This window comes from Copadichromis virginalis, linkage group LG8 (genome assembly GCF_057382275.1).
Source record: "Copadichromis virginalis isolate Kocher_CV1m ecotype Utaka linkage group LG8, C_Virginalis_male_GT1.1, whole genome shotgun sequence".
Taxonomy (NCBI): domain Eukaryota; kingdom Metazoa; phylum Chordata; class Actinopteri; order Cichliformes; family Cichlidae; genus Copadichromis; species Copadichromis virginalis.
The window spans coordinates 22593374-22614844 of record NC_140625.1 but is presented as its reverse complement, the minus strand read 5'-3'; the positions used below and the strand labels follow the sequence as shown (position 1 = coordinate 22614844).

The 21471-nt window shown below is 40.4% G+C and overlaps 2 protein-coding genes across 3 annotated transcripts; one reads left to right on the top strand and one right to left on the bottom strand.

Moving 5' to 3' along the window:
* Positions 1-1813: 1813 nt before the first annotated feature.
* On the bottom strand, positions 1814-5468 carry pigf (phosphatidylinositol glycan anchor biosynthesis, class F). The gene is made up of 5 exons (XM_085466580.1): positions 4952-5468; positions 4247-4338; positions 3829-3945; positions 3614-3722; positions 1814-2207 (listed from the first exon to the last, which is right to left on the bottom strand). Exons 1-5 carry the CDS (start codon positions 5177-5179, stop codon positions 2094-2096), a joined length of 660 nt encoding a protein of 219 aa, XP_085322706.1. The 5' UTR covers positions 5180-5468; the 3' UTR covers positions 1814-2093.
* Positions 5469-6881: 1413 nt separating this feature from the next.
* cript (cysteine-rich PDZ-binding protein) lies at positions 6882-19958 on the top strand. 2 transcript variants are annotated; one of them, XR_014921992.1, is made up of 6 exons: positions 6882-7014; positions 7263-7328; positions 13217-13271; positions 15028-15131; positions 19024-19217; positions 19628-19690. XR_014921992.1 is itself a non-coding variant. In XM_085466581.1 (5 exons), the coding sequence occupies exons 1-5, from the start codon at positions 6999-7001 to the stop codon at positions 19690-19692; spliced, it is 306 nt and encodes a 101-aa protein (XP_085322707.1). In that variant the 5' UTR covers positions 6887-6998; the 3' UTR covers positions 19693-19958. The 2 variants fall into 2 exon arrangements, 1 of the variants encoding a protein (XP_085322707.1); XM_085466581.1 differs by lacking the exon at positions 19024-19217 and having other exon boundaries at positions 6887-7014; positions 19628-19958.
* Positions 19959-21471: the final 1513 nt, after the last annotated feature.

Sequence of the window (21471 nt, the reverse complement as noted above, 5' to 3'; positions counted from 1 at the left end):
TGAGGGGCACTTTAAGAGCAATCTCCTCTTTAAAGGCCAGTGGCTTACTTCACAATTTTAAACACAGTGATCCAGATCAGCACCCAAATTTAATGTATTCTTCCTTAGCCTGTTTAAGAGTCATCTCAGCTCCTAGCTTGGCAGAGAGTTATGAGACACAGCCTTACATTTAATGTGCAGGCTGTCAAACCAAGATGATCTAAAAAAAAAAAAATGTTCAAAGGCTGCACAGAACGGCATGTAGAGATGTGTTTTAATTCGGTGTGCTGTCAGCAGCATGAGGAATCTTAAAAATACTCATTCTGGCAGGCTGGATTTGGGGTAACACCAGAGAGAGAGAGCAGAGGACCCGGCTGGTTTCAGTCTGCTACTCTCTTTCAACAAAGCAGAAACATAACAGTTCTGCAAATACATGCATACCACAGCCGCCGTGGAGAAAAAGGCTGAGGAGAGAGGACGGGCAGAGAGGACAAATTACCTCTCCTCACAATGCCCCGCTACAATAGAGCTGCCTGAGAACAAATAATGAATAAATAAAGTTCTCTGAGATTGAATGTGGGGAACAATTTGTGAAGCAGCAGCTTTTGTGTGTGTGTGTGTGTGCGTGAATGAAGGGCCTTGTGCTTGTCTCACAGATTGAAAAGGCCACAGATGACTGAGCACACGAACAAAGCAACTTCAACCAGATTTCAGTCCTCAGAGTAAATAGACTACACCTGCAAAATAACCCTCAAAGGACTCAAAAACATATCTAATCGTAGCTTTTTTTAAAGACTTAGCGTTTTAATACAATGCACAAGGTCAGCGTGATACCTGTTTGATCATACCTTATGCTCTTCCAAAGCCCTCCTCTCCAACTCCCCTGCTCTCCACATGTAATGACGCATCAGAAGTGAAGTGTAAAATTTAAAAAAACAGAAAAGAAAAGAAAAGCATGGAGCACAAAGGGTAATAGAGTTAACAGCATGAGGTCAGATTGAGTTTCATCAAAGAGAGAAAGGGAAAGATTGATGCTGTAAGCATATGTAGACTTTCAAAGACTTTCCTCTGCTCCATCTTTCATCTGTTTCCTTCAGGCTGTTTTTTCCCTGGCAACAAGGAAGGAGTTCAAGCACAGGGCTATTGGGCAGCTTTGCTTCTGATTTTTTTACTGAAACTTTCCAGCACAAAATGCTCAAACAGCAAAGATAACCGACAATTTCTTCCGCTTTTTTTATTTTAAATCTTGGCCATAATTACTTGTGTATACCAATCGTTCGGACAATTTGCAAGGAACATCACTCATTTACCTTTCAGTTTCACATTCCGTTCTGGAAAATGTACATTTCATTGCGGTGACTGGGTGCAAGGGAGGACTAAGAGATGTGGTGCGGCGTGAAAGGAGGGAAACTAATGTCCTCGAAATGAAAGTGAATCAATATGGTTGCCCAAGGATGTGAAAAAGGTGGAATGGGAGCTGGGGAGGCGGAGAGGGTGTTGAAATAGAGTTGGAGCGAGATTAATGGTCGTTTAAAAAGGAACAGTATTCATCAGCAGTTGGCTTCAGGTGCAGAATAGCGTCTGTGTGTGTGTGAGAGAGAGAATGGAAGCCAACTCTGCAGCAGGTTTACATTTTCTCTTTAATTTTCTAACTTCCTCTCATGACTCTCTCAACAAATGGCCATCCAACCATAATACTGATTACTTTGCATTTCACTGCAAATGAGCCTCAGTCTGTTGCTTTCATTAAAACTCTCCTCACCTTCACATAAACACACGCACACAGGTGGCGAACCAACAGCACCACCTGCAGGTTTTTCAGAAACACACATACTGACGTCAAGGAGCTTTAATCGCCCAATTTCACAAGTAAATACACATTGTTAACGAAGAAAATATTTTATTACGTTTAAAAATGTTCCGTTTCAGCCATCACGTGTACAAAATAATACCTCTGAGCTTTTACAAAACTGCCTCACAACCCTACAGGCTGCAAAGGGGGTGAATGCTCCCAAATAAATAATAAAAAGTGAGAGAAATTCAGCAGGATCAGGAGTCACGCCATCGTGGATACATTTGCACAAGCACAGGCATAATACACGTGTGTCTGACTATCACTTGCACTTGTATGTGAGCTGTTTGCGGTGATAATGGATCCACGCTGGAGCTGCAACCAGCCCGGTCAGGTAGCCAAACAAAGAGCCCAAACTGCAGGAAACAGGCCAGACCTACAAAAAAAGAAGTAGTAGAGAAGTGAGCATGATTGTTGACTAAAAGCTTGACACTGGTCCGATACATCAAAGAGAAGCTGAACTATTAGTCTGTCAATTTGAGTTACACCCCAATTACCTCTGCATTTTCCCTCAGTCATTTTACACAGAATTCCCTGTGCAATTATAACTTTAATGTGTTCCATTTTCCATTAAACAAAACAAAACAATCTAATTCATTATTCATTGGCTGATTACTCTGTCCAGTGCTTAGAAAAATCATCGTGGAGAATTTGGAAGTTAAGAACTTAAATCAGCTACAAAAAAAATGTGTAATTTACACCAGTTTTTTTTTCACTCTGACAGCTACCACACCAGCTTCATGCAGGTTAGTGCCCTGTGGCACACTTGTGTTATATCACCATAGCAACCTATCACTTCATTCATGCTTTTGAAAGACAATCTTCACTTCTGTCGCTACAGAGCATCAGCCTGATGTTGCTGCTATTAATACATGTGTATTCCAATTTTTTCCTGTTGTTTTCTCTTCCTTGTTTCCCTTCTACAACACTTTTGCTACTCACCAACTAACAAAGCAGAAAAGTACCCATTTAAGGTCATTTTAAAGGTACTTTTAATGGAATAATGAAATCACAAGGACATCCACCTCCTCCATTCATCAAAATGAAACCAGTAATTTACTTTAATTTAAGTCCGTGCAGTTAAGAGGCCTTTGTGAATCCAATAGTAATTTGAGAAAACCTCAAAAAAAAAAAATCTAAGAGAGGCTTTGCGGGTAATATGGTTTAAATGGTCGTGTTAGTTCCCTGGTCTTAAGAGCAAAAACTGCACTGTGGATAGAGAATATTTCCACATACAGTAGATTAGAGGTTTAGTCAGACTCTCTCTTCCAAAGTAAGGAACATAAAAAAGTCACATGCTACAGGTCATATTTAATTGATATGGGTGCTGACTGAGGCTCCCAAGCAATGATGTCTGATTATGGCAAAATGCCTTGACTCCTTTCTCTTAGTGCCTCTTCTTTGTTTCCTACACTGATATCTCTGGTTGGAGAGACAAGAACATACAAACTGACAAAGGACCAGTGAGATATAAAATACTCTTCGGAGTAAAGGTAACAATTAAAGTCTCTCTTTTGGTATCTTTCATAAAAGTTATAAAAGCACACAAACGTGCATTTGCTATAAAATCGAAGCAGTGTTCAAGAACTACACGTCCATCAGAAGGCAATGTCAGCACAACTTTTAATTGCTGAAAAATTTTTGAACCAGGTTTAAACGTGGACTATAAGCCGACCGAGTACTCAAAGTCAAAATGTTTGCTGGGTTAGGTCACAGACTGTATAAGACCTAATGTGAGGATACAAATCCATGAGTATACGCTTTGTCCATGCATAGAATTACCTGCCAGGGCCTATCCCAGTCCAGAGGTATGGGGAATGCTCCAACCCAGGCTCCAACAAGTGTGCAGGCCACAGTGATCTGCAGGCAGGTGTCCCACACAGACATAGCTCTGGAGCCGGAGACAAAGAAAAAGCAAGAACAGTTACTATCTTCGACACAGAGACATGTGAAAAGCCAGGAGGAAAGAAAGAGAAGGAAAATGATTTCAGCCTTACCCATGGCGACTGAAGACTCGTATCCAGGCCTGGACGTTGGGGCCGAGGACACAAAGACACCTCAGCGTGGTTAACGAAGTCAGCAACACAGCAAGGGAGAATGTTTCTAAGGCAGATCTGTAAGAAATGATAGGTTCACGGTATCAACGACAACTGCAATAAGAGAGTTATTGACAGTTTTGTAGAAAAAGAATTTTTAAAACGCACATAAAAAGCAAGCAGAGACAAAGTAAAACACTTGACTTTGTATAAGTGACAGAATCCTTTCAGGGTTTGAAGATTTCTGTAGTTGCCAGCTGTTTTCATTCATTTATGTGTGATCCTTCCATGGATCCTCAGTTTATTGTGTATTACTGTCGTGATCGCTACTCTCTGCGTCTCTCTTTATCAACCTCTGTTTCACAAAACAATAACTCACTCGATCAGTGGAGCTCCATATAAAACGACAACAGTGTGGAAGAACAGGCATGACAGGAAGAAGTACAGGCAGGAGCGAAGCAACCTCGACAGCTGCAGAAAAAAAAAACAGCGAGAAAACAGTCAAACTTTTAAGATCCAGATATAAAAAGATCACTTCCTGGGGAAAAAAATATATTGGTTTGATGAACATGCAAGAGTCAAGTATTCACATTAATTTATATACAAATAAGTCAAGATGTTTTTCTTTTTTTTGGAAAGGCAACTTCAATTTTACTTGCCATACCCTGTCCTGATTACTGCCAGACCTGTTGAATTAAAACATCACTTGAACAGAGCCTGTTGACAAAGTGAAGTAGTCTAAGAGGAACACATTACACCACAATCCACAAACAAAGACTGGGCAATAATAGCATCCATGGAAGAGATCCGAGGACAAAACCACTGCTGGTCTCATATTTGCCAAACAGCATCTTATTCATCCCCTAAGAATTTTGGGGAAATATTCTGTGGGCTAGCAAGACAAAATTTGAATGGGGCAATTAGTGTTTCACACAGTGCCAGGTCGGTTTGGAAAGCTTTTCCCCCTTAACAAATGAAACCCTCATTTAAAAACTGCATTTATTGTACTTTAAAAAAAATAAAATAAAACAGCCCATGTGGCACTGCGGGCATTAATCCATCGTTATTAAAGCGTTATCAGCACCTTGTATCCCAGCGTGTGCTTCTTGGCGGGCGGTGTGATCCCGAGCAGCCAGAACACGGCCACGCTGACCGCGGTGACCGCAGCGGACACCGAGTAGAGCCACAGCAGGTGTGTGCCGTACACCGAGAAGCCCGGTAGGAGCACAGCAGGTAGCACCGTCGCCATGAACACCGAAGCGGCGATGATAGCGTGAGTGGACGCCATGGCTCTGATTTCATGGTCCCACATTGTGAAGGCTGTACCGAACTACAGCAGGACACCGACAAATTGAACACAAAACACTTTAAACCTCAACGTAACGCTGGAATTGTAGCACAGGTAACATCCATAGATGAATCGCTTGACCTTGTTTCCGTAAACATGGAACCAAGCTCACTTCCGCTTTCACTTCAAAATAAAAGTGCAATACTTCTTCCTTGTAGATGAGGCAAGACAAAGTTCAATAAATGTAAATTATAGTTTTAACAACTTTAAATATATTACAGACAGTCATGCATTTAGTATACATTTATTGCTGCCACAGTGAAACTAGAAAGCTTTCATCCAATACCATGGCACTACATATAACAGTAAATCAACACAAGACTAATTAAAGTACAAGTGTGCAAAAATGGCAAAAAACAGTGCAACACCAGATAGAGCAGAACCATACAGAAACGAGATGGTGCAATAATGACATTGTGTTGTGCAAAAAGACTTTAGCATTGTGCAATAAGTACTTGAGGTAATGGAATGTATAAAGGTGTGTGTCTGCCAGTCTAGTCTCTGAGTTTTCAGGAGTCTGACAGCTTGGAGGAAGAAACTGTTTCGCAGTTTGGCAGTGAGGGCGTGAATGCTCCGGTGTCTCTTGCCAGAAAGTAGGTTGGTGAAGAGTGTGTGTGAGAGGTGTGTGGGGTCCTCCACAATGCTGGTAGGTTTGTGGATGCAGTAGGTTCAATAAGTGTCTGTGATGGAGGAAAGAGAGGCTCCAATGATCTTTTCTCACTTTGTGCTGTATGGTCTTGCGATCTAACACGGTGCTGTTTCCATACCAGACAGTGATGCAGCTGCTCAGGATGCTCTCGACACTCCCTCTGTAGTAGGTGGTGAGAATGGCTGGTGGGAGATGGGCTTTTCTCATCTTTCACATGTGAGACCTGGGCCAATGCAATCGGTCCAGTGTAATTCAATTCAAAGTGACAAAGTAGTCATTGAGACTTTTGTGTTTTTATATTTGTGTAGAACATTTTCAGATCTCTCAGCTGCTCCCTTTATGGGTCTGTGGATCATCTGCCTCCATCTCATCCTACCACTACCCTGCTCATCTGTCACACCAACCCTCTCCATATCCTCCTTTACTACATCCATAAATCACCGTTCATTTTATTATTATTGTGGATTTTGTTTTAAGCCCCTTTTACCTCAGATTTATTTTGGTTGAAAACAAATTGTATGTTTGTGGTATACTTGTTTGAACACAATCCTTTATTTAATCAGTTTCCCCATTTAATCAGAACATGTGAACACTGTCACATGTAGCTAGATGTGAACTATTATTTATCAGTGAGAGCCATTCTTTTTCTACTTTCACTGCTCTAACGTTATTCTGACAGCAAATAGAAAAACGAGATTCTTCAGTGTTCTTTAAACTGTCTCTGCCTGACTGCTACAGTCGCCTACTGTTTGTAAGCTTTAAAAGTTATTTTTATTATTATTTATTGGATTTAATTATTTCACACGTATTTCACGTTATATTTCACACGTTATATTCACACGTGTGAAATAATGCAGCAGCAAACTTTTAATTTTTAAAGAAAACTTAGAGGTTTTCGTCCACTTTACAGATGAACAAGGGAAACTGCAACCAATTACAAAACGGGTTACTTGGACCCTCGCCGAAGGGCAGTACAACTAACCAATGGCATCTGAGATTTGAAATCTAGGCTTTGACCAATCAATCGCTTGCGAGCTGCACGGAAACGGAAGTAACGACCGGAAGTTTACATTAACAGAGAAAGCTAAACGCAGCTAACGCTTCAGCTTCTATTTTAACAAACAAAAAAGGACAATGGTTTGTGAAAAGTGTAGGTATCTCGCCATTCTTCTATCATTTAATTTATTTTAGATCTTCAATTCTAATGTCTTTTTTCCCGTTAAGAGAAGCTCGATGATCCTTAGAAAGCTGGCTAACGCTATGTGATGCTAACTGTTGTTATTACTGTCCTCACTGTTGCTTTGGTTGAGGAAAACATACCTTCACCTTCTAGGCTTATTTCCTTTAAATCCACTGCGCTGTTTTTGTTACATATGCTGGGTTGCTTTTTATCTCCAGGTGAGAAGAAGCTCGGTAAGGTCATCACTCCTGACACCTGGAAGGATGGAGCCCGGAATACAACAGGTGAACAGAGTAAAATCTGGATTTGTTTCAGTTCAATGGCATAATGTCACCAGTGTGCAAGGGCTGCTGGAAGTTTTGGAAGATTAAATAGAAAGATCACAATTAAAAACAACAGAAAATATATAGATAATACAACGGGGAGGGGGAAATTAAGCTTTTAAACCAAAATCTGAAATAGCGTTCAGTTAGTGTGTGATTTCTCTTGGTTTTTTGTACATTCTTAGGAGCATTGACTTAAAATATTAAAAATAAATCATTATATACTAAGTGACTCAAGGAAAGTAGTTTAAATACGTTCATGAACATGAATTTGGGGCTTTTAATGATTTCTTTAACCTTGTTGCTTTTATAGGGTGGAATAATTGTACAGCACAAATCTTGAATGACTTAAAACAAACAAAAGAAAAACAACAATAAGGTTTGTGGCGTAATTCTGGCTGCTTATTTGATTCCATCCACTTTATGCAATCTACCAGTATCACTGGCAGCATGATGCTACCACCAGTCCTTTGCAGTATAAAAGTCACTTCACCGTGGAAATGAACAGTGGTGTTCGAAAAATTTCTAGTTCATGACCAATCTTGTGCCTTGGTGATTCCTCGTTTCCATCCTCATTCAAACCTTGGCAAAGTGCTAGCATATGTAAGTAGTTTGTATTTACATAGAGTTGTTTGAACTGACGATTTTGGAGTCCACAGTGGTTTAAAATTGCTCCAAGAAAAGTACCTAATTTGTGTAAATCTACAGTTCTGTTTCTTAGATCTTCACAGAGTTCCTTTGACTTTCCCATTGTTCTGAGTATTGATGACTCCAATGAGTGCTGTAAAACAAATTATTTTTGTGTTAGCAAAGCGAAACTACCAGTTGTAGTCAATCATGATCACTAAGGAGAAGTTAAGAGGTTTTGGCCTTGTCAGGTTAAAATACACCGTAGAACATTCAGCACCATTTATTGAAAAACTTCTGCGTGTATATTTTTGATCCTGTATGAATACTTTTGACCCGGTGTGGATTAGAGAAAATCCAAACCTGTTTTTTTGTTTTTGTTTTTTAAAGTCATTCAAGATGTGTTCTGTACAATTATACCCTTGGAAAAGGAACAGTTGAAAGAAATAATTTGAAGTCCAAACTTACTATTACTATTATTCAGAATGTACATACATTTACTTTGGGGATGATCTGATATTCTCTTTTCTTTTCTTTTAAACCGGTGATATTAACTCAAGATTATAAACCTACAATCATCTCTGACTTGCATATCTACAGGGCTTTTATCTGCAGTTTATGGAGGACATGGAGTGTAACATAACATACCAGCAGACCAAATCACAAACGTCCATACAAGATTGCCGAACAACCAAGGCATTTATTTACAATCAATTTACAGTAATAAAGTAAACAGAAAACCCCCCACTTATTTTTATTGCTAAAAAAGAAAAGAAGCACTAAGTTACATGTCAAAGCCTACGCAAAGACAAAGCCTACACTCCCTGTCTGGCCACAAAAGCTTCTGCTAACATACAGGTGAATTTAACCAAACACAACAGAACAGTGCAGGTCCCACAGGTTTGCCACAGTTCAACTCCCAAGATCACTATAAGTAATCCTGAATCAACATGCATGTCTTAGCTCGGTAACTAAATGGAAAGGGGCACTTACTGCTGGAGCTAATTACATGGAATTTTGCAAACAAGCATAATCCCGTTCAGCTCTGGCGTGAGGTGTGAGAGAACTGCAACAAAGACAGGCAAGAGCAGCTTTCTTTCATGAAGTGGCCAAACGACCGGAGGGCATAGCAGACACATAGAGAACTCCACTGATGTATCATGAGATTAGAAAGTAAATTTCTTTTAAATGGTTGAATATGTTTTAAACATTTATACACGTTATAACGTGACTTTGTGAACTTTAAAGGTTCTCATTTTGGTCCAATTTTTAGAATTTTACTTTTAAAGTTAACCTTTACTAAATTCTTACCACTAGATGACACTCTTTAACCATTAATTGTTTATGTAAGTGCTGAAGTGAGAAACAAGGAAATACCAGGTTTGCCCTGAGATTAGTGTGGTACAATGGTTAGCAGTGTCACCGTACTACAAGAAGGTTCTGGGTTCAAACTTCTTCTGGGAGCTGATGTGTCTTCCACAGAATGATAACATGCTTGTTAGGTTGACTATAAATCAGTTGTAGATGTGGAATTGAGAGTGAAAAACTGTCTCTCTCTGGTGGCTGTGTCTGCTGTACCGTGTATGCCATGCTATGACAGTTGGATAAGTGGTTAGGAAAACACTGATAGATGGCCTGAGATCTGCCAGTTATGACGGGCTAATCACACAGAGCAAATGTGTTGTTATTCTAAGGTGAACTGAGCCTAAGCACTGAGGACTCGATGAAGGCTATAACTATAAGGCTATAACCTTTTGTTTTGTTTTTTTTGTAAATATTTTTATTGAAAAAAGAAAACAACACAGTATTTGCAGTTACGGAAATACAATTAACCGATACTTATATATATCTGCGAGAGGTTTGCTTAGCATAGGGGATCTAGCCTTAGGACCCTTAGGGCCCAGGCAGGAATCGAACTTGTGATCCTCTGCTCCAAAGGTGTGTAGTCTAACCACTATGCTGTCCAGCTGCTCGCTTGCTTGCTCGCTCTCTCTCTCTCTCTATCTATCTATCTATCTATCTATCTATATATATATATATATATATATATATATATATATATATATATATATATATATATATATCCATCCATCCATCCATCCATCCATCCATCTTCATCCGCTTTATCCGGGGCCGGAGATATAATCTCTCCAGCGTGTCCTGGGTCTGCCCCGGGGCCTCCTCCCGGTGGGACATGCCTGGAACACCTCACCCAGGAGGCGCCCAGGGGGCATCCTTGTCAGATGCCCAAACCACCTCAGCTGGCTCCTTTCGATGTGGAGCAGCAGCTGCTCTACTCTGAGCCCCTCCCGGATGGCCGAACTTCTCACCCTATCTCTAAGGGAGAGGCCAGCCACCCTTCGGAGGAAGCTCATTTCTGCCGCTTGTATCCGCGATCTCGTTCTTTCGGTCACTACCCACAGCTCGTGGCCATAGGTGAGGGTAGGGACGTAGATCGACCGGTAAATTGAGAGCTTCGCTTTTACACTCAGCTCCCTCTTCACCATGACGGACCGGTGCAGCGTCTGCATTACTGCAGCTGCAGCCCCAATCCGTCTGTCGATCTCTGGCTCCCTTCTCCCATCACTCGCGAACAAGACCCCGAGATACTTGAACTCCTCCACTTGGGGCAGGAACTCATCCCTATATATATATATATATATATATATATATATAAGTTTTTACAGGAGTTTAACAGTATAATAAAGGGTTGCCACTTGTGGAAAAATTTGGCTGTGCAACCTCTCGACGTATATTTAATTTTTTAAATATACGTTAGTTAGTTGAATATAAATATTCAACTAACTTCTTAGTTGAATAGCCATGCATTATAAGAATACATAACTGATTTGACCTCACTTTCATGTTAAAGTTTCCAAAACCATCCAAGCCTCAAGCAGGCTGTTGTAACCCTGTTGTTGAATTCGTATTTGCCGAACCACGCGGGAATGAGGAAGACCGTACCCTCGCTATAGCCTGTTCACAAGACTCCTCATGTATTTGAATTCCAAGTCTCCTTCCCATGTACACTTAAGCTTAACGTTAGAGTGGTTACTAAAAGACAGGATAGTATCATAGAGTTTCGAAATGGTTCCTCTGTGATGAGGAATAAATGATAACGTAGTTTCCCACTGCTGTTCTGGAGGTAAAGAGGGGAAATTTGGGAAACTCTTGGCAACAAAATTTCAAATTTGAAAATGGCAAAACAAATGGGTAATAGGGAGATCGTAACGAGAAGACAAATTGGGAAAATTATCGATAACACCATCCACATATAAATGTTTGAACTGTTTTATACCCTTGTCACACCACACTGAGAATGTTGAGTCCAAGAGTGAAGGGGGAAACAAATAGTTGTCGCTTAGAGGACCCGAGGAAGATAGCATTACAAAATTAAAGTGCCGTCTAAACTGAAACCAGATTTTGAGTGTGTTAAGAACCACCTGATTATCAGTATACAGAGAGGGTTTTACGGATAAAGAGGAATAGAGCAAGGCTGGTATAGAAGAGCCCTTACATGATGATAGCTCCAATTTACACCACGAGGAACCAGAAGATTTTAGCCAGTAGCAAAGTTTATGGATGTAAGCTGCCCAGTAGTAGGCTAGAAAATTAGGTAATGCAAATCCTCCACTAAATCTGCATCGCTGCAGTAAAGTTTTAGAAACCCTAGGTGGCTTCCCTCCCCAAATGAAAGAACCAATAATCTTGTCCAGTGAAACAAAGGCTATAACTTTTAATGTAAAGCTACTCTCAAGAACACATCTTATTAGCATCTGTTACTGGTAATTACAGAAAAAACATGAAAGGAAAGAATAAAGATTTTTACCCACTTAGCTGATATCAATCATTGGTCTATGAGAACAGTTAACTGAGATCCAGTGCTTTCTGGTTTGTATAACCTTTCTCTTCATATTTGAAGTGGGCAATAAACTGTACATTAATCAATCAGTGTCCCTGTTGCACGGGCTAGACATTTTTTTTTTTGGCCAGACACCATGCACTATAAGTAACATTAGGCAGTTAGCACATGGCAGACATTACCAATGACCTAGCTCATCTTTCCAGTGCAAAAGCACAGAAGCACAAAGAAAAATGTCAGTTCAGCATAATTTATCCCTTTACTATAACCCTGCAGTCCTGTAAAAACTAACACCCTTACTGTAGGAATTAAGAGGGTAGGTAGCATTCAGGGACTGATAATCAAATCCATTTAGTTTTGGTTTGATCATCAGCAAGTGTGAGCATCTCTATAAAAGCATAGGTTTTAGCAGTTTGCTTGTCTGGAGCATTCAGGTGTATTTTAACATGATGCCAAGGAAGAAAGATGTCAGCAATGATCTTAGAGAAGCATTTGTTGCTGTTCATCAGTCTGTTTATAGTTTGCTCATTCTACAGTGATTAGAAATTATTATAAAGTGGAAAACTTTCAATCTTCCCAGGAATGAATGTGCCTGCAAATTCACACAAGACCAGAAGAAAGCCTCTTTTCTCTAACACAAACATGGCAGCACAGCTTAGGTTTGCCAAGTTGCATCTGAACAAACCAAAAGACTTTTGGAGCAAGGTTCTTTGCACAGAAGAGATCAGAATAGCCATAATGCGTAACACTGTGCATGGAGAAAATCAAACACAACTTGTCAGCACAAACACGATGGGGAAGGAGTTATGATCTGGGGTTGTTTTGCAGCCACAGGACCTGGTCACCTTGCAGTCATTGAGTTGATCATAGACTTATCTGTGAGGCCCTCTGTCCAACAGCTAAAATCTGGCTGATGCAACAGGACAATGATCCCAAGAGCAGCAGCGAATCTACAGCTGAATGTCTGAAAAGTAAAACAATCAAGGTTTTGCAATGGCCCAGTCAAAGTCCAGACCTCTACCTAATGGAAATGCCACTATGCATAAACACATGCCTGAATCATGTTGTTCACTTAGGTTTTTATACACAATTTATCCATTTCTGCTTAGTTTTTGTTCAAGGAAAAAAATCACACAGTGTAAGATGTGTTGTTGTTCATCTGATGTTGTTTTTGAAGTTTTTATTTATGTCCTGATCTGCAAAAGCTTAGAACTGATAGATGGGGCACTTTCTTTTCACAAGTGTAGGCTGAGTGGTGATACAGGACTACCGGCCTGCACAGAAGCTTTTTTTGTGGTTTTAATGTGATGTTACTTTAATGATGATGTTTGATTGGATCCTTTCTGCTTTTTCCAATCAGAGAGTGGTGGGCGCAAACTAAATGAGAATAAGATGTTGACTTCTAAGAAAGCCAGGTGAGCGCCATCAGCGTCTCTATTTTCACATAGAAGACCTACATACTTTCTCGCATGAAAATCACCATTTTAACTTGCTACAGTGGGGCAAAAAAGTATTTAGTCAGCCACCGATTGTGCAAGTTCCCCCACTTAAAATGATGACAGAGGTCAGTAATTTGCACCAGAGGTACACTTCAACTGTGAGAGACAGAATGTGAAAAAAAAATCCATGAATTCACATGGTAGGATTTGTAAAGAATTTATTCGTAAATCAGGGTGGAAAATAAGTATTTGGTCACCTCAAACAAGGAAAATCTCTGGCTCTCACAGACCTGTAACGTCTTCTGTAAGAAGCTTTTCTGTCCCCCACTCGTTACCTGTATGAATGGCACCTGTTTGAACTCATCATCTGTATAAAAGACACCTGTCCACAGCCTCAAACAGTCAGACTCCAAACTCCGCCATGGCCAAGACCAAAGAGCTTTCGAAGGACACCAGGAAAAGTATTGTAGACCTGCACCAGACTGGGAAGAGTGAATCTACAATAGGCAAGCAGCTTGGTGTGAAAAAATCAACTGTGGGAGCAATCATCAGAAAATGGAAGACATACAAGACCACTGATAATCTCCCTCGATCTGGGGCTCCACGCAAGATCTCATCCCGTGGGGTCAAAATGATCATGAGAACGGTGAGCAAAGATCCCAGAACCACACGGGGGGACCTGGTGAATGACCTGCAGAGAGCTGGGACCAAAGTAACAAAGGTCACCATCAGTAACACACTACAACGGCAGGGAATCAAATCCCACAGTGCCAGACGTGTTCCGCTGCTGAAGCCAGTGCATGTCCAGGCCCGTCTGAAGTTTGCCAGAGAGCACATGGATGATACAGCAGAGGATTGGGAGAATGTCATGTGGTCAGATGAAACCAAAGTAGAACTTTTTGGTATAAACTCAACTCGTCGTGTTTGGAGGAAGAAGAATACTGAGTTGCATCCCAAGAACACCATACCTACTGTGAAGCATGGGGGTGGAAACATCATGCTATGGGGCTGTTTTTCTGCCAAGGGGACAGGACGACTGATCCGTGTTAAGGACAGAATGAATGGGGCCATGTATCGTGAGATTTTGAGCCAAAACCTCCTTCCATCAGTGAGAACTTTGAAGATGAAACGAGGCTGGGTCTTCCAACATGACAATGATCCAAAACACACCGCCCGGGCAACAAAGGAGTGGCTCCGTAAGAAGCATTTGAAAGTCCTGGAGTGGCCTAGCCAGTCTCCAGACCTCAACCCCATAGAAAATCTGTGGCGGGAGTTGAAAGTCCCTGTTGCTCGGCGACAGCCCCAAAACATCACTGCTCTCGAGAAGATCTGCATGGAGGAATGGGCCAAAATACCAGCTACTGTGTGTGCAAACCTGGTAAAGACCTATAGTAAACGTTTGACCTCTGTTATTGCCAACAAAGGTTATGTTACAAAGTATTGAGTTGTATTTTTGTTATTGACCAAATACTTATTTTCCACCCTGATTTACGAATAAATTCTTTACAAATCCTACCATGTGGATTCATGGATTTTTTTTTCACATTCTGTCTCTCACAGTTGAAGTGTACCTCTGGTGCAAATTACTGACCTCTGTCATCATTTTAAGTGGGGGAACTTGCACAATCGATGGCTGACTAAATACTTTTTTGCCCCACTGTAATTCATTACAGCCATGGCGCTAACTTTACTGCATCTGTAGTTATGTGTCTATAATTCTTTCCCATGGCAGGTTCGACCCTTACAGCAAGTCCGGCTTTGCTATCTGCAGGATCTGCAAGAGCTCAGTTCATCAGGCTGGATCACACTACTGCCAGGGCTGTGCATACAAGAAAGGTACAAAGTCGCACTGCTTACCATGCAGGAATGCTACTGTGGGTCCAAAACTTGAATGCATTTATTGCTTTCAGCAGATTCTAACAAAACTGCCTCTCTGCATGATACACAGATCAATACACAGATGTTCTTTGTAAACATTATACTTGTAGTCTTGCTTTTCTTCACAGCTTTAAGCTCTGAAAACCATTAAGCAACTGCTTCTGACACATCTACTTATTTTTCTTTTTTTGTCTTTAAATTGAGGCAAAAATGCTCAGATTAGGATGTGGCAATAGCTGGGAATGTGAGAGGACTCTGACCTGCGGTGGGCTTTTCCCCCTCTTTAATCTATTTTATATCTACTAAAGGTCTTGGACTAGATCTTTGTTCTTGAGTCAGTCAGATCAATGAACAGTCCCTCTTCCGTAGTTCTGAAGTCAGCATTTGCCTGAGTGGTCTAAGATTTAATCTTTCAAGAAGATTAGTTTAACAGTTCAAAGGTAGCATGGCTGACAGTGCTAGCTGTTTACATTAGATAATACAAATGACATTACGTCTCAAAAGGTATAGATGTTGATCTTCATGTTACTTACATGGTCCAGTGTGGCTACAGGTTATCAGGCCAGATAAAGAAGCAAGGGGCAAATATAATAACAAATACAAAGGATGAGTAGGGCAAAGTACAGTGCATGACAGCTTCATTCCCACGTGGTTCGGCAAATACGCATTCAACAACAGGGTTACAAAAGAACAGCCTGCTTGAGGCTTGGATGTTTTTGGAAACTTTAACATGAAAGTGAGGTCAAAACAGTTATGTATTCCTATAATGCATGGCTATTCAACTAAGAAGTTAGTTGGGCCAGATTTTCAAACCGAGGAATTTATCTGGGGCAGATACTTTTTAGCAGCCAGTAAGCAGCAGATCATGATCAATTTCAAAACCACACAACTGTATTGAAAAACATGTAATTTTTTATTCCTTTTCCCCCTGTAAATCTGGTGACCTCTCACAAATGCACACCAAAAGGTCCATTAAAAAAAAAAAAGGGAGCTATAACTAAACTATTTTTTTGCACATTTGAAATACTAATAATAAAAAAAAAAACATTTTGATAATTCCCTTTCAAATTAAAATAAATATTTTGCTGACCACTCACTTTTCCTGCCATGGATGGAGCCCCATCTGTCACAAGTAGGGCTGGGCGATCTGACCCAAAAGTCATATCTCGATATTTTTTAGCTGGATGGCGATATAAGATATATATCTCGATTTTTTTTTTTTTTAAAGCCACAAGTTAAGAACAAAAAGAGAGTTCTTAGTCACACTGTGTGCCAGATGTCACACGGGCACTTTTATTTACATACAGCGTAGATGTACATGAAGAAATTACTCAAAAATAAATTATCAGCATTTATTAAATAATCATGGGCCATAAATAAAAGAAAACAATGTTGTTTTTGTGCATAACAAAAAGCTCACAATTGTGCAGTCAAAATGTAAACTAATAGACGCTGAGCATAATAACAAAGAGACAGATTTCACAGCTGCACCACGTCTCTGAACAGGTGCCATTTGTGGTCCTTATACACACACAGTACGTATCACTCCGCGAGGCTCCTCCTCGGTAGCCGTAATCCTCCGACAATCCATCAAGCGGTGCAGCTCCGTAGTTTAGCAAAGTCATATTAAAACATTTTTTGACAGATTGCTGAGCGCTGTGTACCACATAAAATCGGTTCGCGGTCAGTAAGCACAACCAGAATTCATACATAAGGTGCACTGTCGATTTTTGAGAAAATGAAAGGATTTTAGGCCGTGCAGCCCCTCCGGGCTGCATGTCTTTAGCGCGGTTAGCTCGTTAGCGCTGTTAGCTCGCTAACACGTTGACGCCGCCCAGCCCCACGCACGGTAACTCGCTAACGGAGATTTTCCGCTGTGTTCAGTGAAGGAGAGGCGAGTCCGAGTAACGTTGCGTAGAGACAAAAGTGGACGAAAGAGAGGCAAACCTGCGGCTCCACAAGTATAATTATAACGTAACATAGACTATATCGATATAAACGATATTGTCACATCTTATATCTCGTATGAAAATATATCGATATTTTTAAAAAACTCGATATATCGCCCAGCCCTAGTCACAAGTATACAGACACGCTTCATTTCCAGACCATTTTCCTCAAAAAGAGCTGAAATCTTCTCAAACATTATTTCGCCAGCTGTGTGTCCCTCTAACGGTAATAGCCGAGCAATTTTGCATCCAAAAACCAGACATATATGCACAACTGTGCAATATCAGTTCTGTCTGTGAACCCATATCCTGCTATCCGGTTGTTCAGTGATGACGCGACGAATCCTACTTCCGGGTCTAAAGTAGTCTGCGTTTAATATGGCTTTTGTGTTGTTAACATGTTTAATGTTATGTATTTTCTTCTATTTGATCTCAAAAAGCTCCTAAAACAGTCAGTGATCCCTGTTGACCTCCCTCGGCTTTTATTACCGCTAATCATTTATTTAAGCTCAGTTTTTAAAACCTTAGGATGTAACTACAGCCCAGCCCATGCAGCAGTATATGAATGACTAACCTCGTATTGTGGATGGATTATCTCAGTTGTTCTCCTGGCTGAAGTTTGGTCCTTTTACAGCATCCTGCCATGCAATTACATTTGTTTCTGACCACCGAGAACACTCACGTTAACTTTTATCGAGTGGGAAAAAAAGTTAGCTTGTTTATATTATGCTAACATAGCTATGTCGCTAGCGGTCACGTAGCACATCATTATATACCAGCTAGCCCAACTTCAGTAACCCTGCAAACGTCACTGCTGTTTAGTTTTCTGTCTTCATTTATGTTGGAAGTGATAGCAGAGCTGTACGTTTTAATTTGTTTCCAAAACCCCGCAGTCAGGACATGCTATATTGTATTTAGATAGAAGCTAGCGAGCTAACTCCCTGCTAACTTCTAACTCCGTTAAATGTCATAAATTCCGTTTTCATGGATGCCTGGATGTTAAACTCAATTGTTACACCTGGTAGAGCAGAACGCTGATCATTTTATTAAAGATGAAAGACTTTAGACAGTTTTTCAACTCTCAGTAATGCCACAGTGATCGTTTGATATATGGACCTGCAGCGGAGTTTAGACCCAGACACGGCTAGTGACGTCAGACTGAACAACCGGATAGACATTACATCAGTTTTCTTCAGGTCATCTAACAGCATTTCAAACTTGTCTGACGCCAGAACTTAAACTCTACGAATATTTGAACTGTCTGACAGGGGTACGCTTTTAATAGCAGATGTCACACTTTAGTTTTTTCGTCACTTATCACCGCATCCACCACAGCCAGCATGCAGTATTTCACTGTTTCAGAATCTGTGAAAGGCCTTTTCTTCTTCGCCAAGAACCAAACACGAAGGGAAGCTGCTGCAGCTCTCTCTTGGGCTGTACAGGACCCTCACCATGGTAGTACAACTCCGGTTGTAAGATTATTAAACTCGCAATTAAACTTTGCAGCCCTCTCCTGAGATTGCTCTGGAAAGTTTGTGTAGAAAGTCTGGTGTTTGTCATTGTGGTGCCTTCGTACGTACCGCAACACACTCACTGCAAATTAAACAAATAGGTTTGGCATTTGGATTTGGCGGTAAAATGAATAAGTATTTGTCAGTCCAGGCAGGGTTAAACCAACAGTTTTCATTGTCAATTTTACACTTTTGGACTGAGAAAGACATGCTGTTGTCACATCATACGATGATAGTTTAATATGTTTACATCACGGTGTATTGTGGGTTAAATATTGCTAGGCTACTAGGAGTGTTGCATTCACAGTCTACACTACACTGTAGGAATTTTTAATTTTTTTAAATTAATTAATTAATTAATTTTTTGCGTTTTCTCTGTGTTTCTGCCAGGACCACAGGCAGGGCCACTCGCTGGTTGATTCTGGGCCGCCATTTGAATAGGCTTGTTATAATGCCTTGGAGAAGTTGTGCTTTTGACCTTCTGTTTTGGCTATCGGTCATTTCATCAGATGCCTCACATTTTCCTGGGGAAAAAAACTTTGAGGAAATATGCACTTCTTCATCAGAATTATGCAAAATTTTAGGTCTCTACTGTCATTTCTTATTTGCCTGCCCTTTGTGCTTTTTCTGTCATTGAACAGGGAAAATTGGAGAAAAACATGCTTTCGGCAGGACATTAAGAACTCGCTAGAGAAACAATAATGCTCCCAGATTTTCCACCAGATGCCTTTTGGAGTCTGGAACCCTGAGCTGGGGCATATTGCAGATAAAAGGACCTCTGGTCTTCCTCAGGAATTGATGTGATCAAAAAGCATAGTTACAGGAGAGTTAATATTTAACTTAAACTCATCAGTTTGATAGACGGAGCTGATGCTGCTGTTTTCTGTTCACAGTTCAGTTCTGCTGCCCCAAAGAGGCCAAAAACCTCTGATAAAATAATGATGCTTGCTTAAACCATTTTTGCATTGTTCTTTTCTCTCTCTGTTGTGTCCAGGAATCTGTGCAATGTGTGGAAAGAAGGTTTTGGACACCAAGAACTACAAACAGACGTCTGTGTAACTGCATGCTGATCAGGGAGAGGCTCCACACGTGAATAACGGACTGAAAGAGAGGTGGCTTTGTTTGCTGGAGCTGTTACAGTGGCCATACGCAGGCCATCTCTAAATACACCACCCGTTATCGCTTGTTTCTGCAGTCAGCACTCTCAGACTTTTCCTGTATTTTAAATTCAGTTCTTTCCTTTTCAAGATGTTAATTTCTGTATGTAATATATGCCGTGTTGCTTTTGTTATGTGAAATAAAGCTTCCACTACGAGGACATCTGACCGGGTCGTTTTGTCTCCTTGCCTTCAGACATAAAGTGTTTAAATTTAGCCCGTGACGCACATTTGTCTCATATGCCTGAAATAATCAGTTTATTCTGACATAATCATATTTGGAAACGGTCAGGTGTGACCCCTCTGCCCCCCCCCATCCCCTCAACTGCTTTCAGAAAAAGAGGTTAGAGTTCATAAGCTCATAAGTTGATATTTAAAGGGCTCGCTCTCCCCCAGGCCTTTAGCAACATGTGCACATTTTTTTAACGTGTCCTTATTAATTTATACTGCCGGTCAACAAGATACAAACGGCCTTAGTTTCTGGGTAATCTACAGCAGGTAACTCTCAGATATGACTGATGTAAATGAGTCAGCTGTTCATAGCTATGTTTAGCAGAGCTTTAAAATACAAAAAACATTATCAAGAGACAGTTATATCATTCTGGACAGGGGAAATGTTTTAACAAATCCATGTTATTCGTTTAACTAAACCCAGGCTAAATGTATATATTCATAAGATTAAGTTAAATAAGTCGCATACTCGTACCTGGGTGATTTGGTGTGCCACTTTGTGTCTCAGTATGGAGACACAAAGTGGCTCTAGCTTTTAAAAAGTCTGGATGCATTAAGATGAATCCATTAACCACTACACAAAGGACCCACATACAGTACATGCTATTTACTACTGCAAAATGAAAAAACAGTGTCCTGTCCATTCCCATATTTTTTAAATATATGAACAAACTGGAACTGCCAATTACACTTTAAAAAGAGAAGATTTCCCTCGTTTTATTGTGTTCGAGGCCTTGCTGGATGTGGCTCGTTATCATTTATCATATGTTGACATTCAAAGAGAAAACAAGAGAGAATATGGAAACATACCAACTGTTGGGGACTTTAGCAGCATGGCTGTAGTGGCAGAGCATCAGTCATTGGGTCACCGTCAGAGCAGAACCGAGGACATCTGGTTCACCTCACTTTACTGTCTCAGGGAGAGTAGCACAATCACAAAGTCACTTATGTGCACCGATTCACTTACACTAGTACATACGGTGTCCACAAAACAGAGATTATGAACTAGGATCCGCAGTCAACCTGTTAAACTCCTATTTAAAACTATACTTTAATATAATATATATCAGTCATACACCTATAAACAGGCCCAAGTTTAGAGTCTATACAATACAATCAAAGCCAAAAAGCCTGCTTTAAACTACATCAGGAACCGGCCTGGGGAATGACAATGATCACAGACAAGCCTATGAGCTATGAGTTTGAGGCAGACCATATAGGTAATGAACTCTCTTCCACAGGTGCTACTGTGTATTTAAGAAAGGGACAAAGCTTCATAACACAGTAATAACTGAAGAGCGTTTATAAGTCCAAATCAGCTGAGTTGCTCACAAATATCTCTCATTCATATATTAATAAGAAAATAGGTTTATACTAGATAAGAATTTATTTAACTTTGGCAACTTATAGCACAACTAAAAATATTTTCAGTGTTTCTAGGCTACTTATT

Excerpts from the sequence above, each read along its gene's own strand:
- pigf (XM_085466580.1), bottom strand. The coding sequence starts at position 5,179 with ATGTGGGACCATGAAATCAGAGCCATGGCGTCCACTCACGCTATCATC. Across the intron at positions 4,339-4,951 it reads AGCACACGCTGGGATACAAG|CTGTCGAGGTTGCTTCGCTC; the intron begins GTGCTGATAACG and ends TTTTTTCTGCAG. Across the intron at positions 2,208-3,613 it reads ACTGGGATAGGCCCTGGCAG|GTCTGGCCTGTTTCCTGCAG; the intron begins GTAATTCTATGC and ends CTTTTTTTGTAG.
- cript (XM_085466581.1), top strand. Across the intron at positions 7,329-13,216 it reads TGGAGCCCGGAATACAACAG|AGAGTGGTGGGCGCAAACTA; the intron begins GTGAACAGAGTA and ends TTTTCCAATCAG. Across the intron at positions 15,132-19,627 it reads GGGCTGTGCATACAAGAAAG|GAATCTGTGCAATGTGTGGA; the intron begins GTACAAAGTCGC and ends TGTTGTGTCCAG.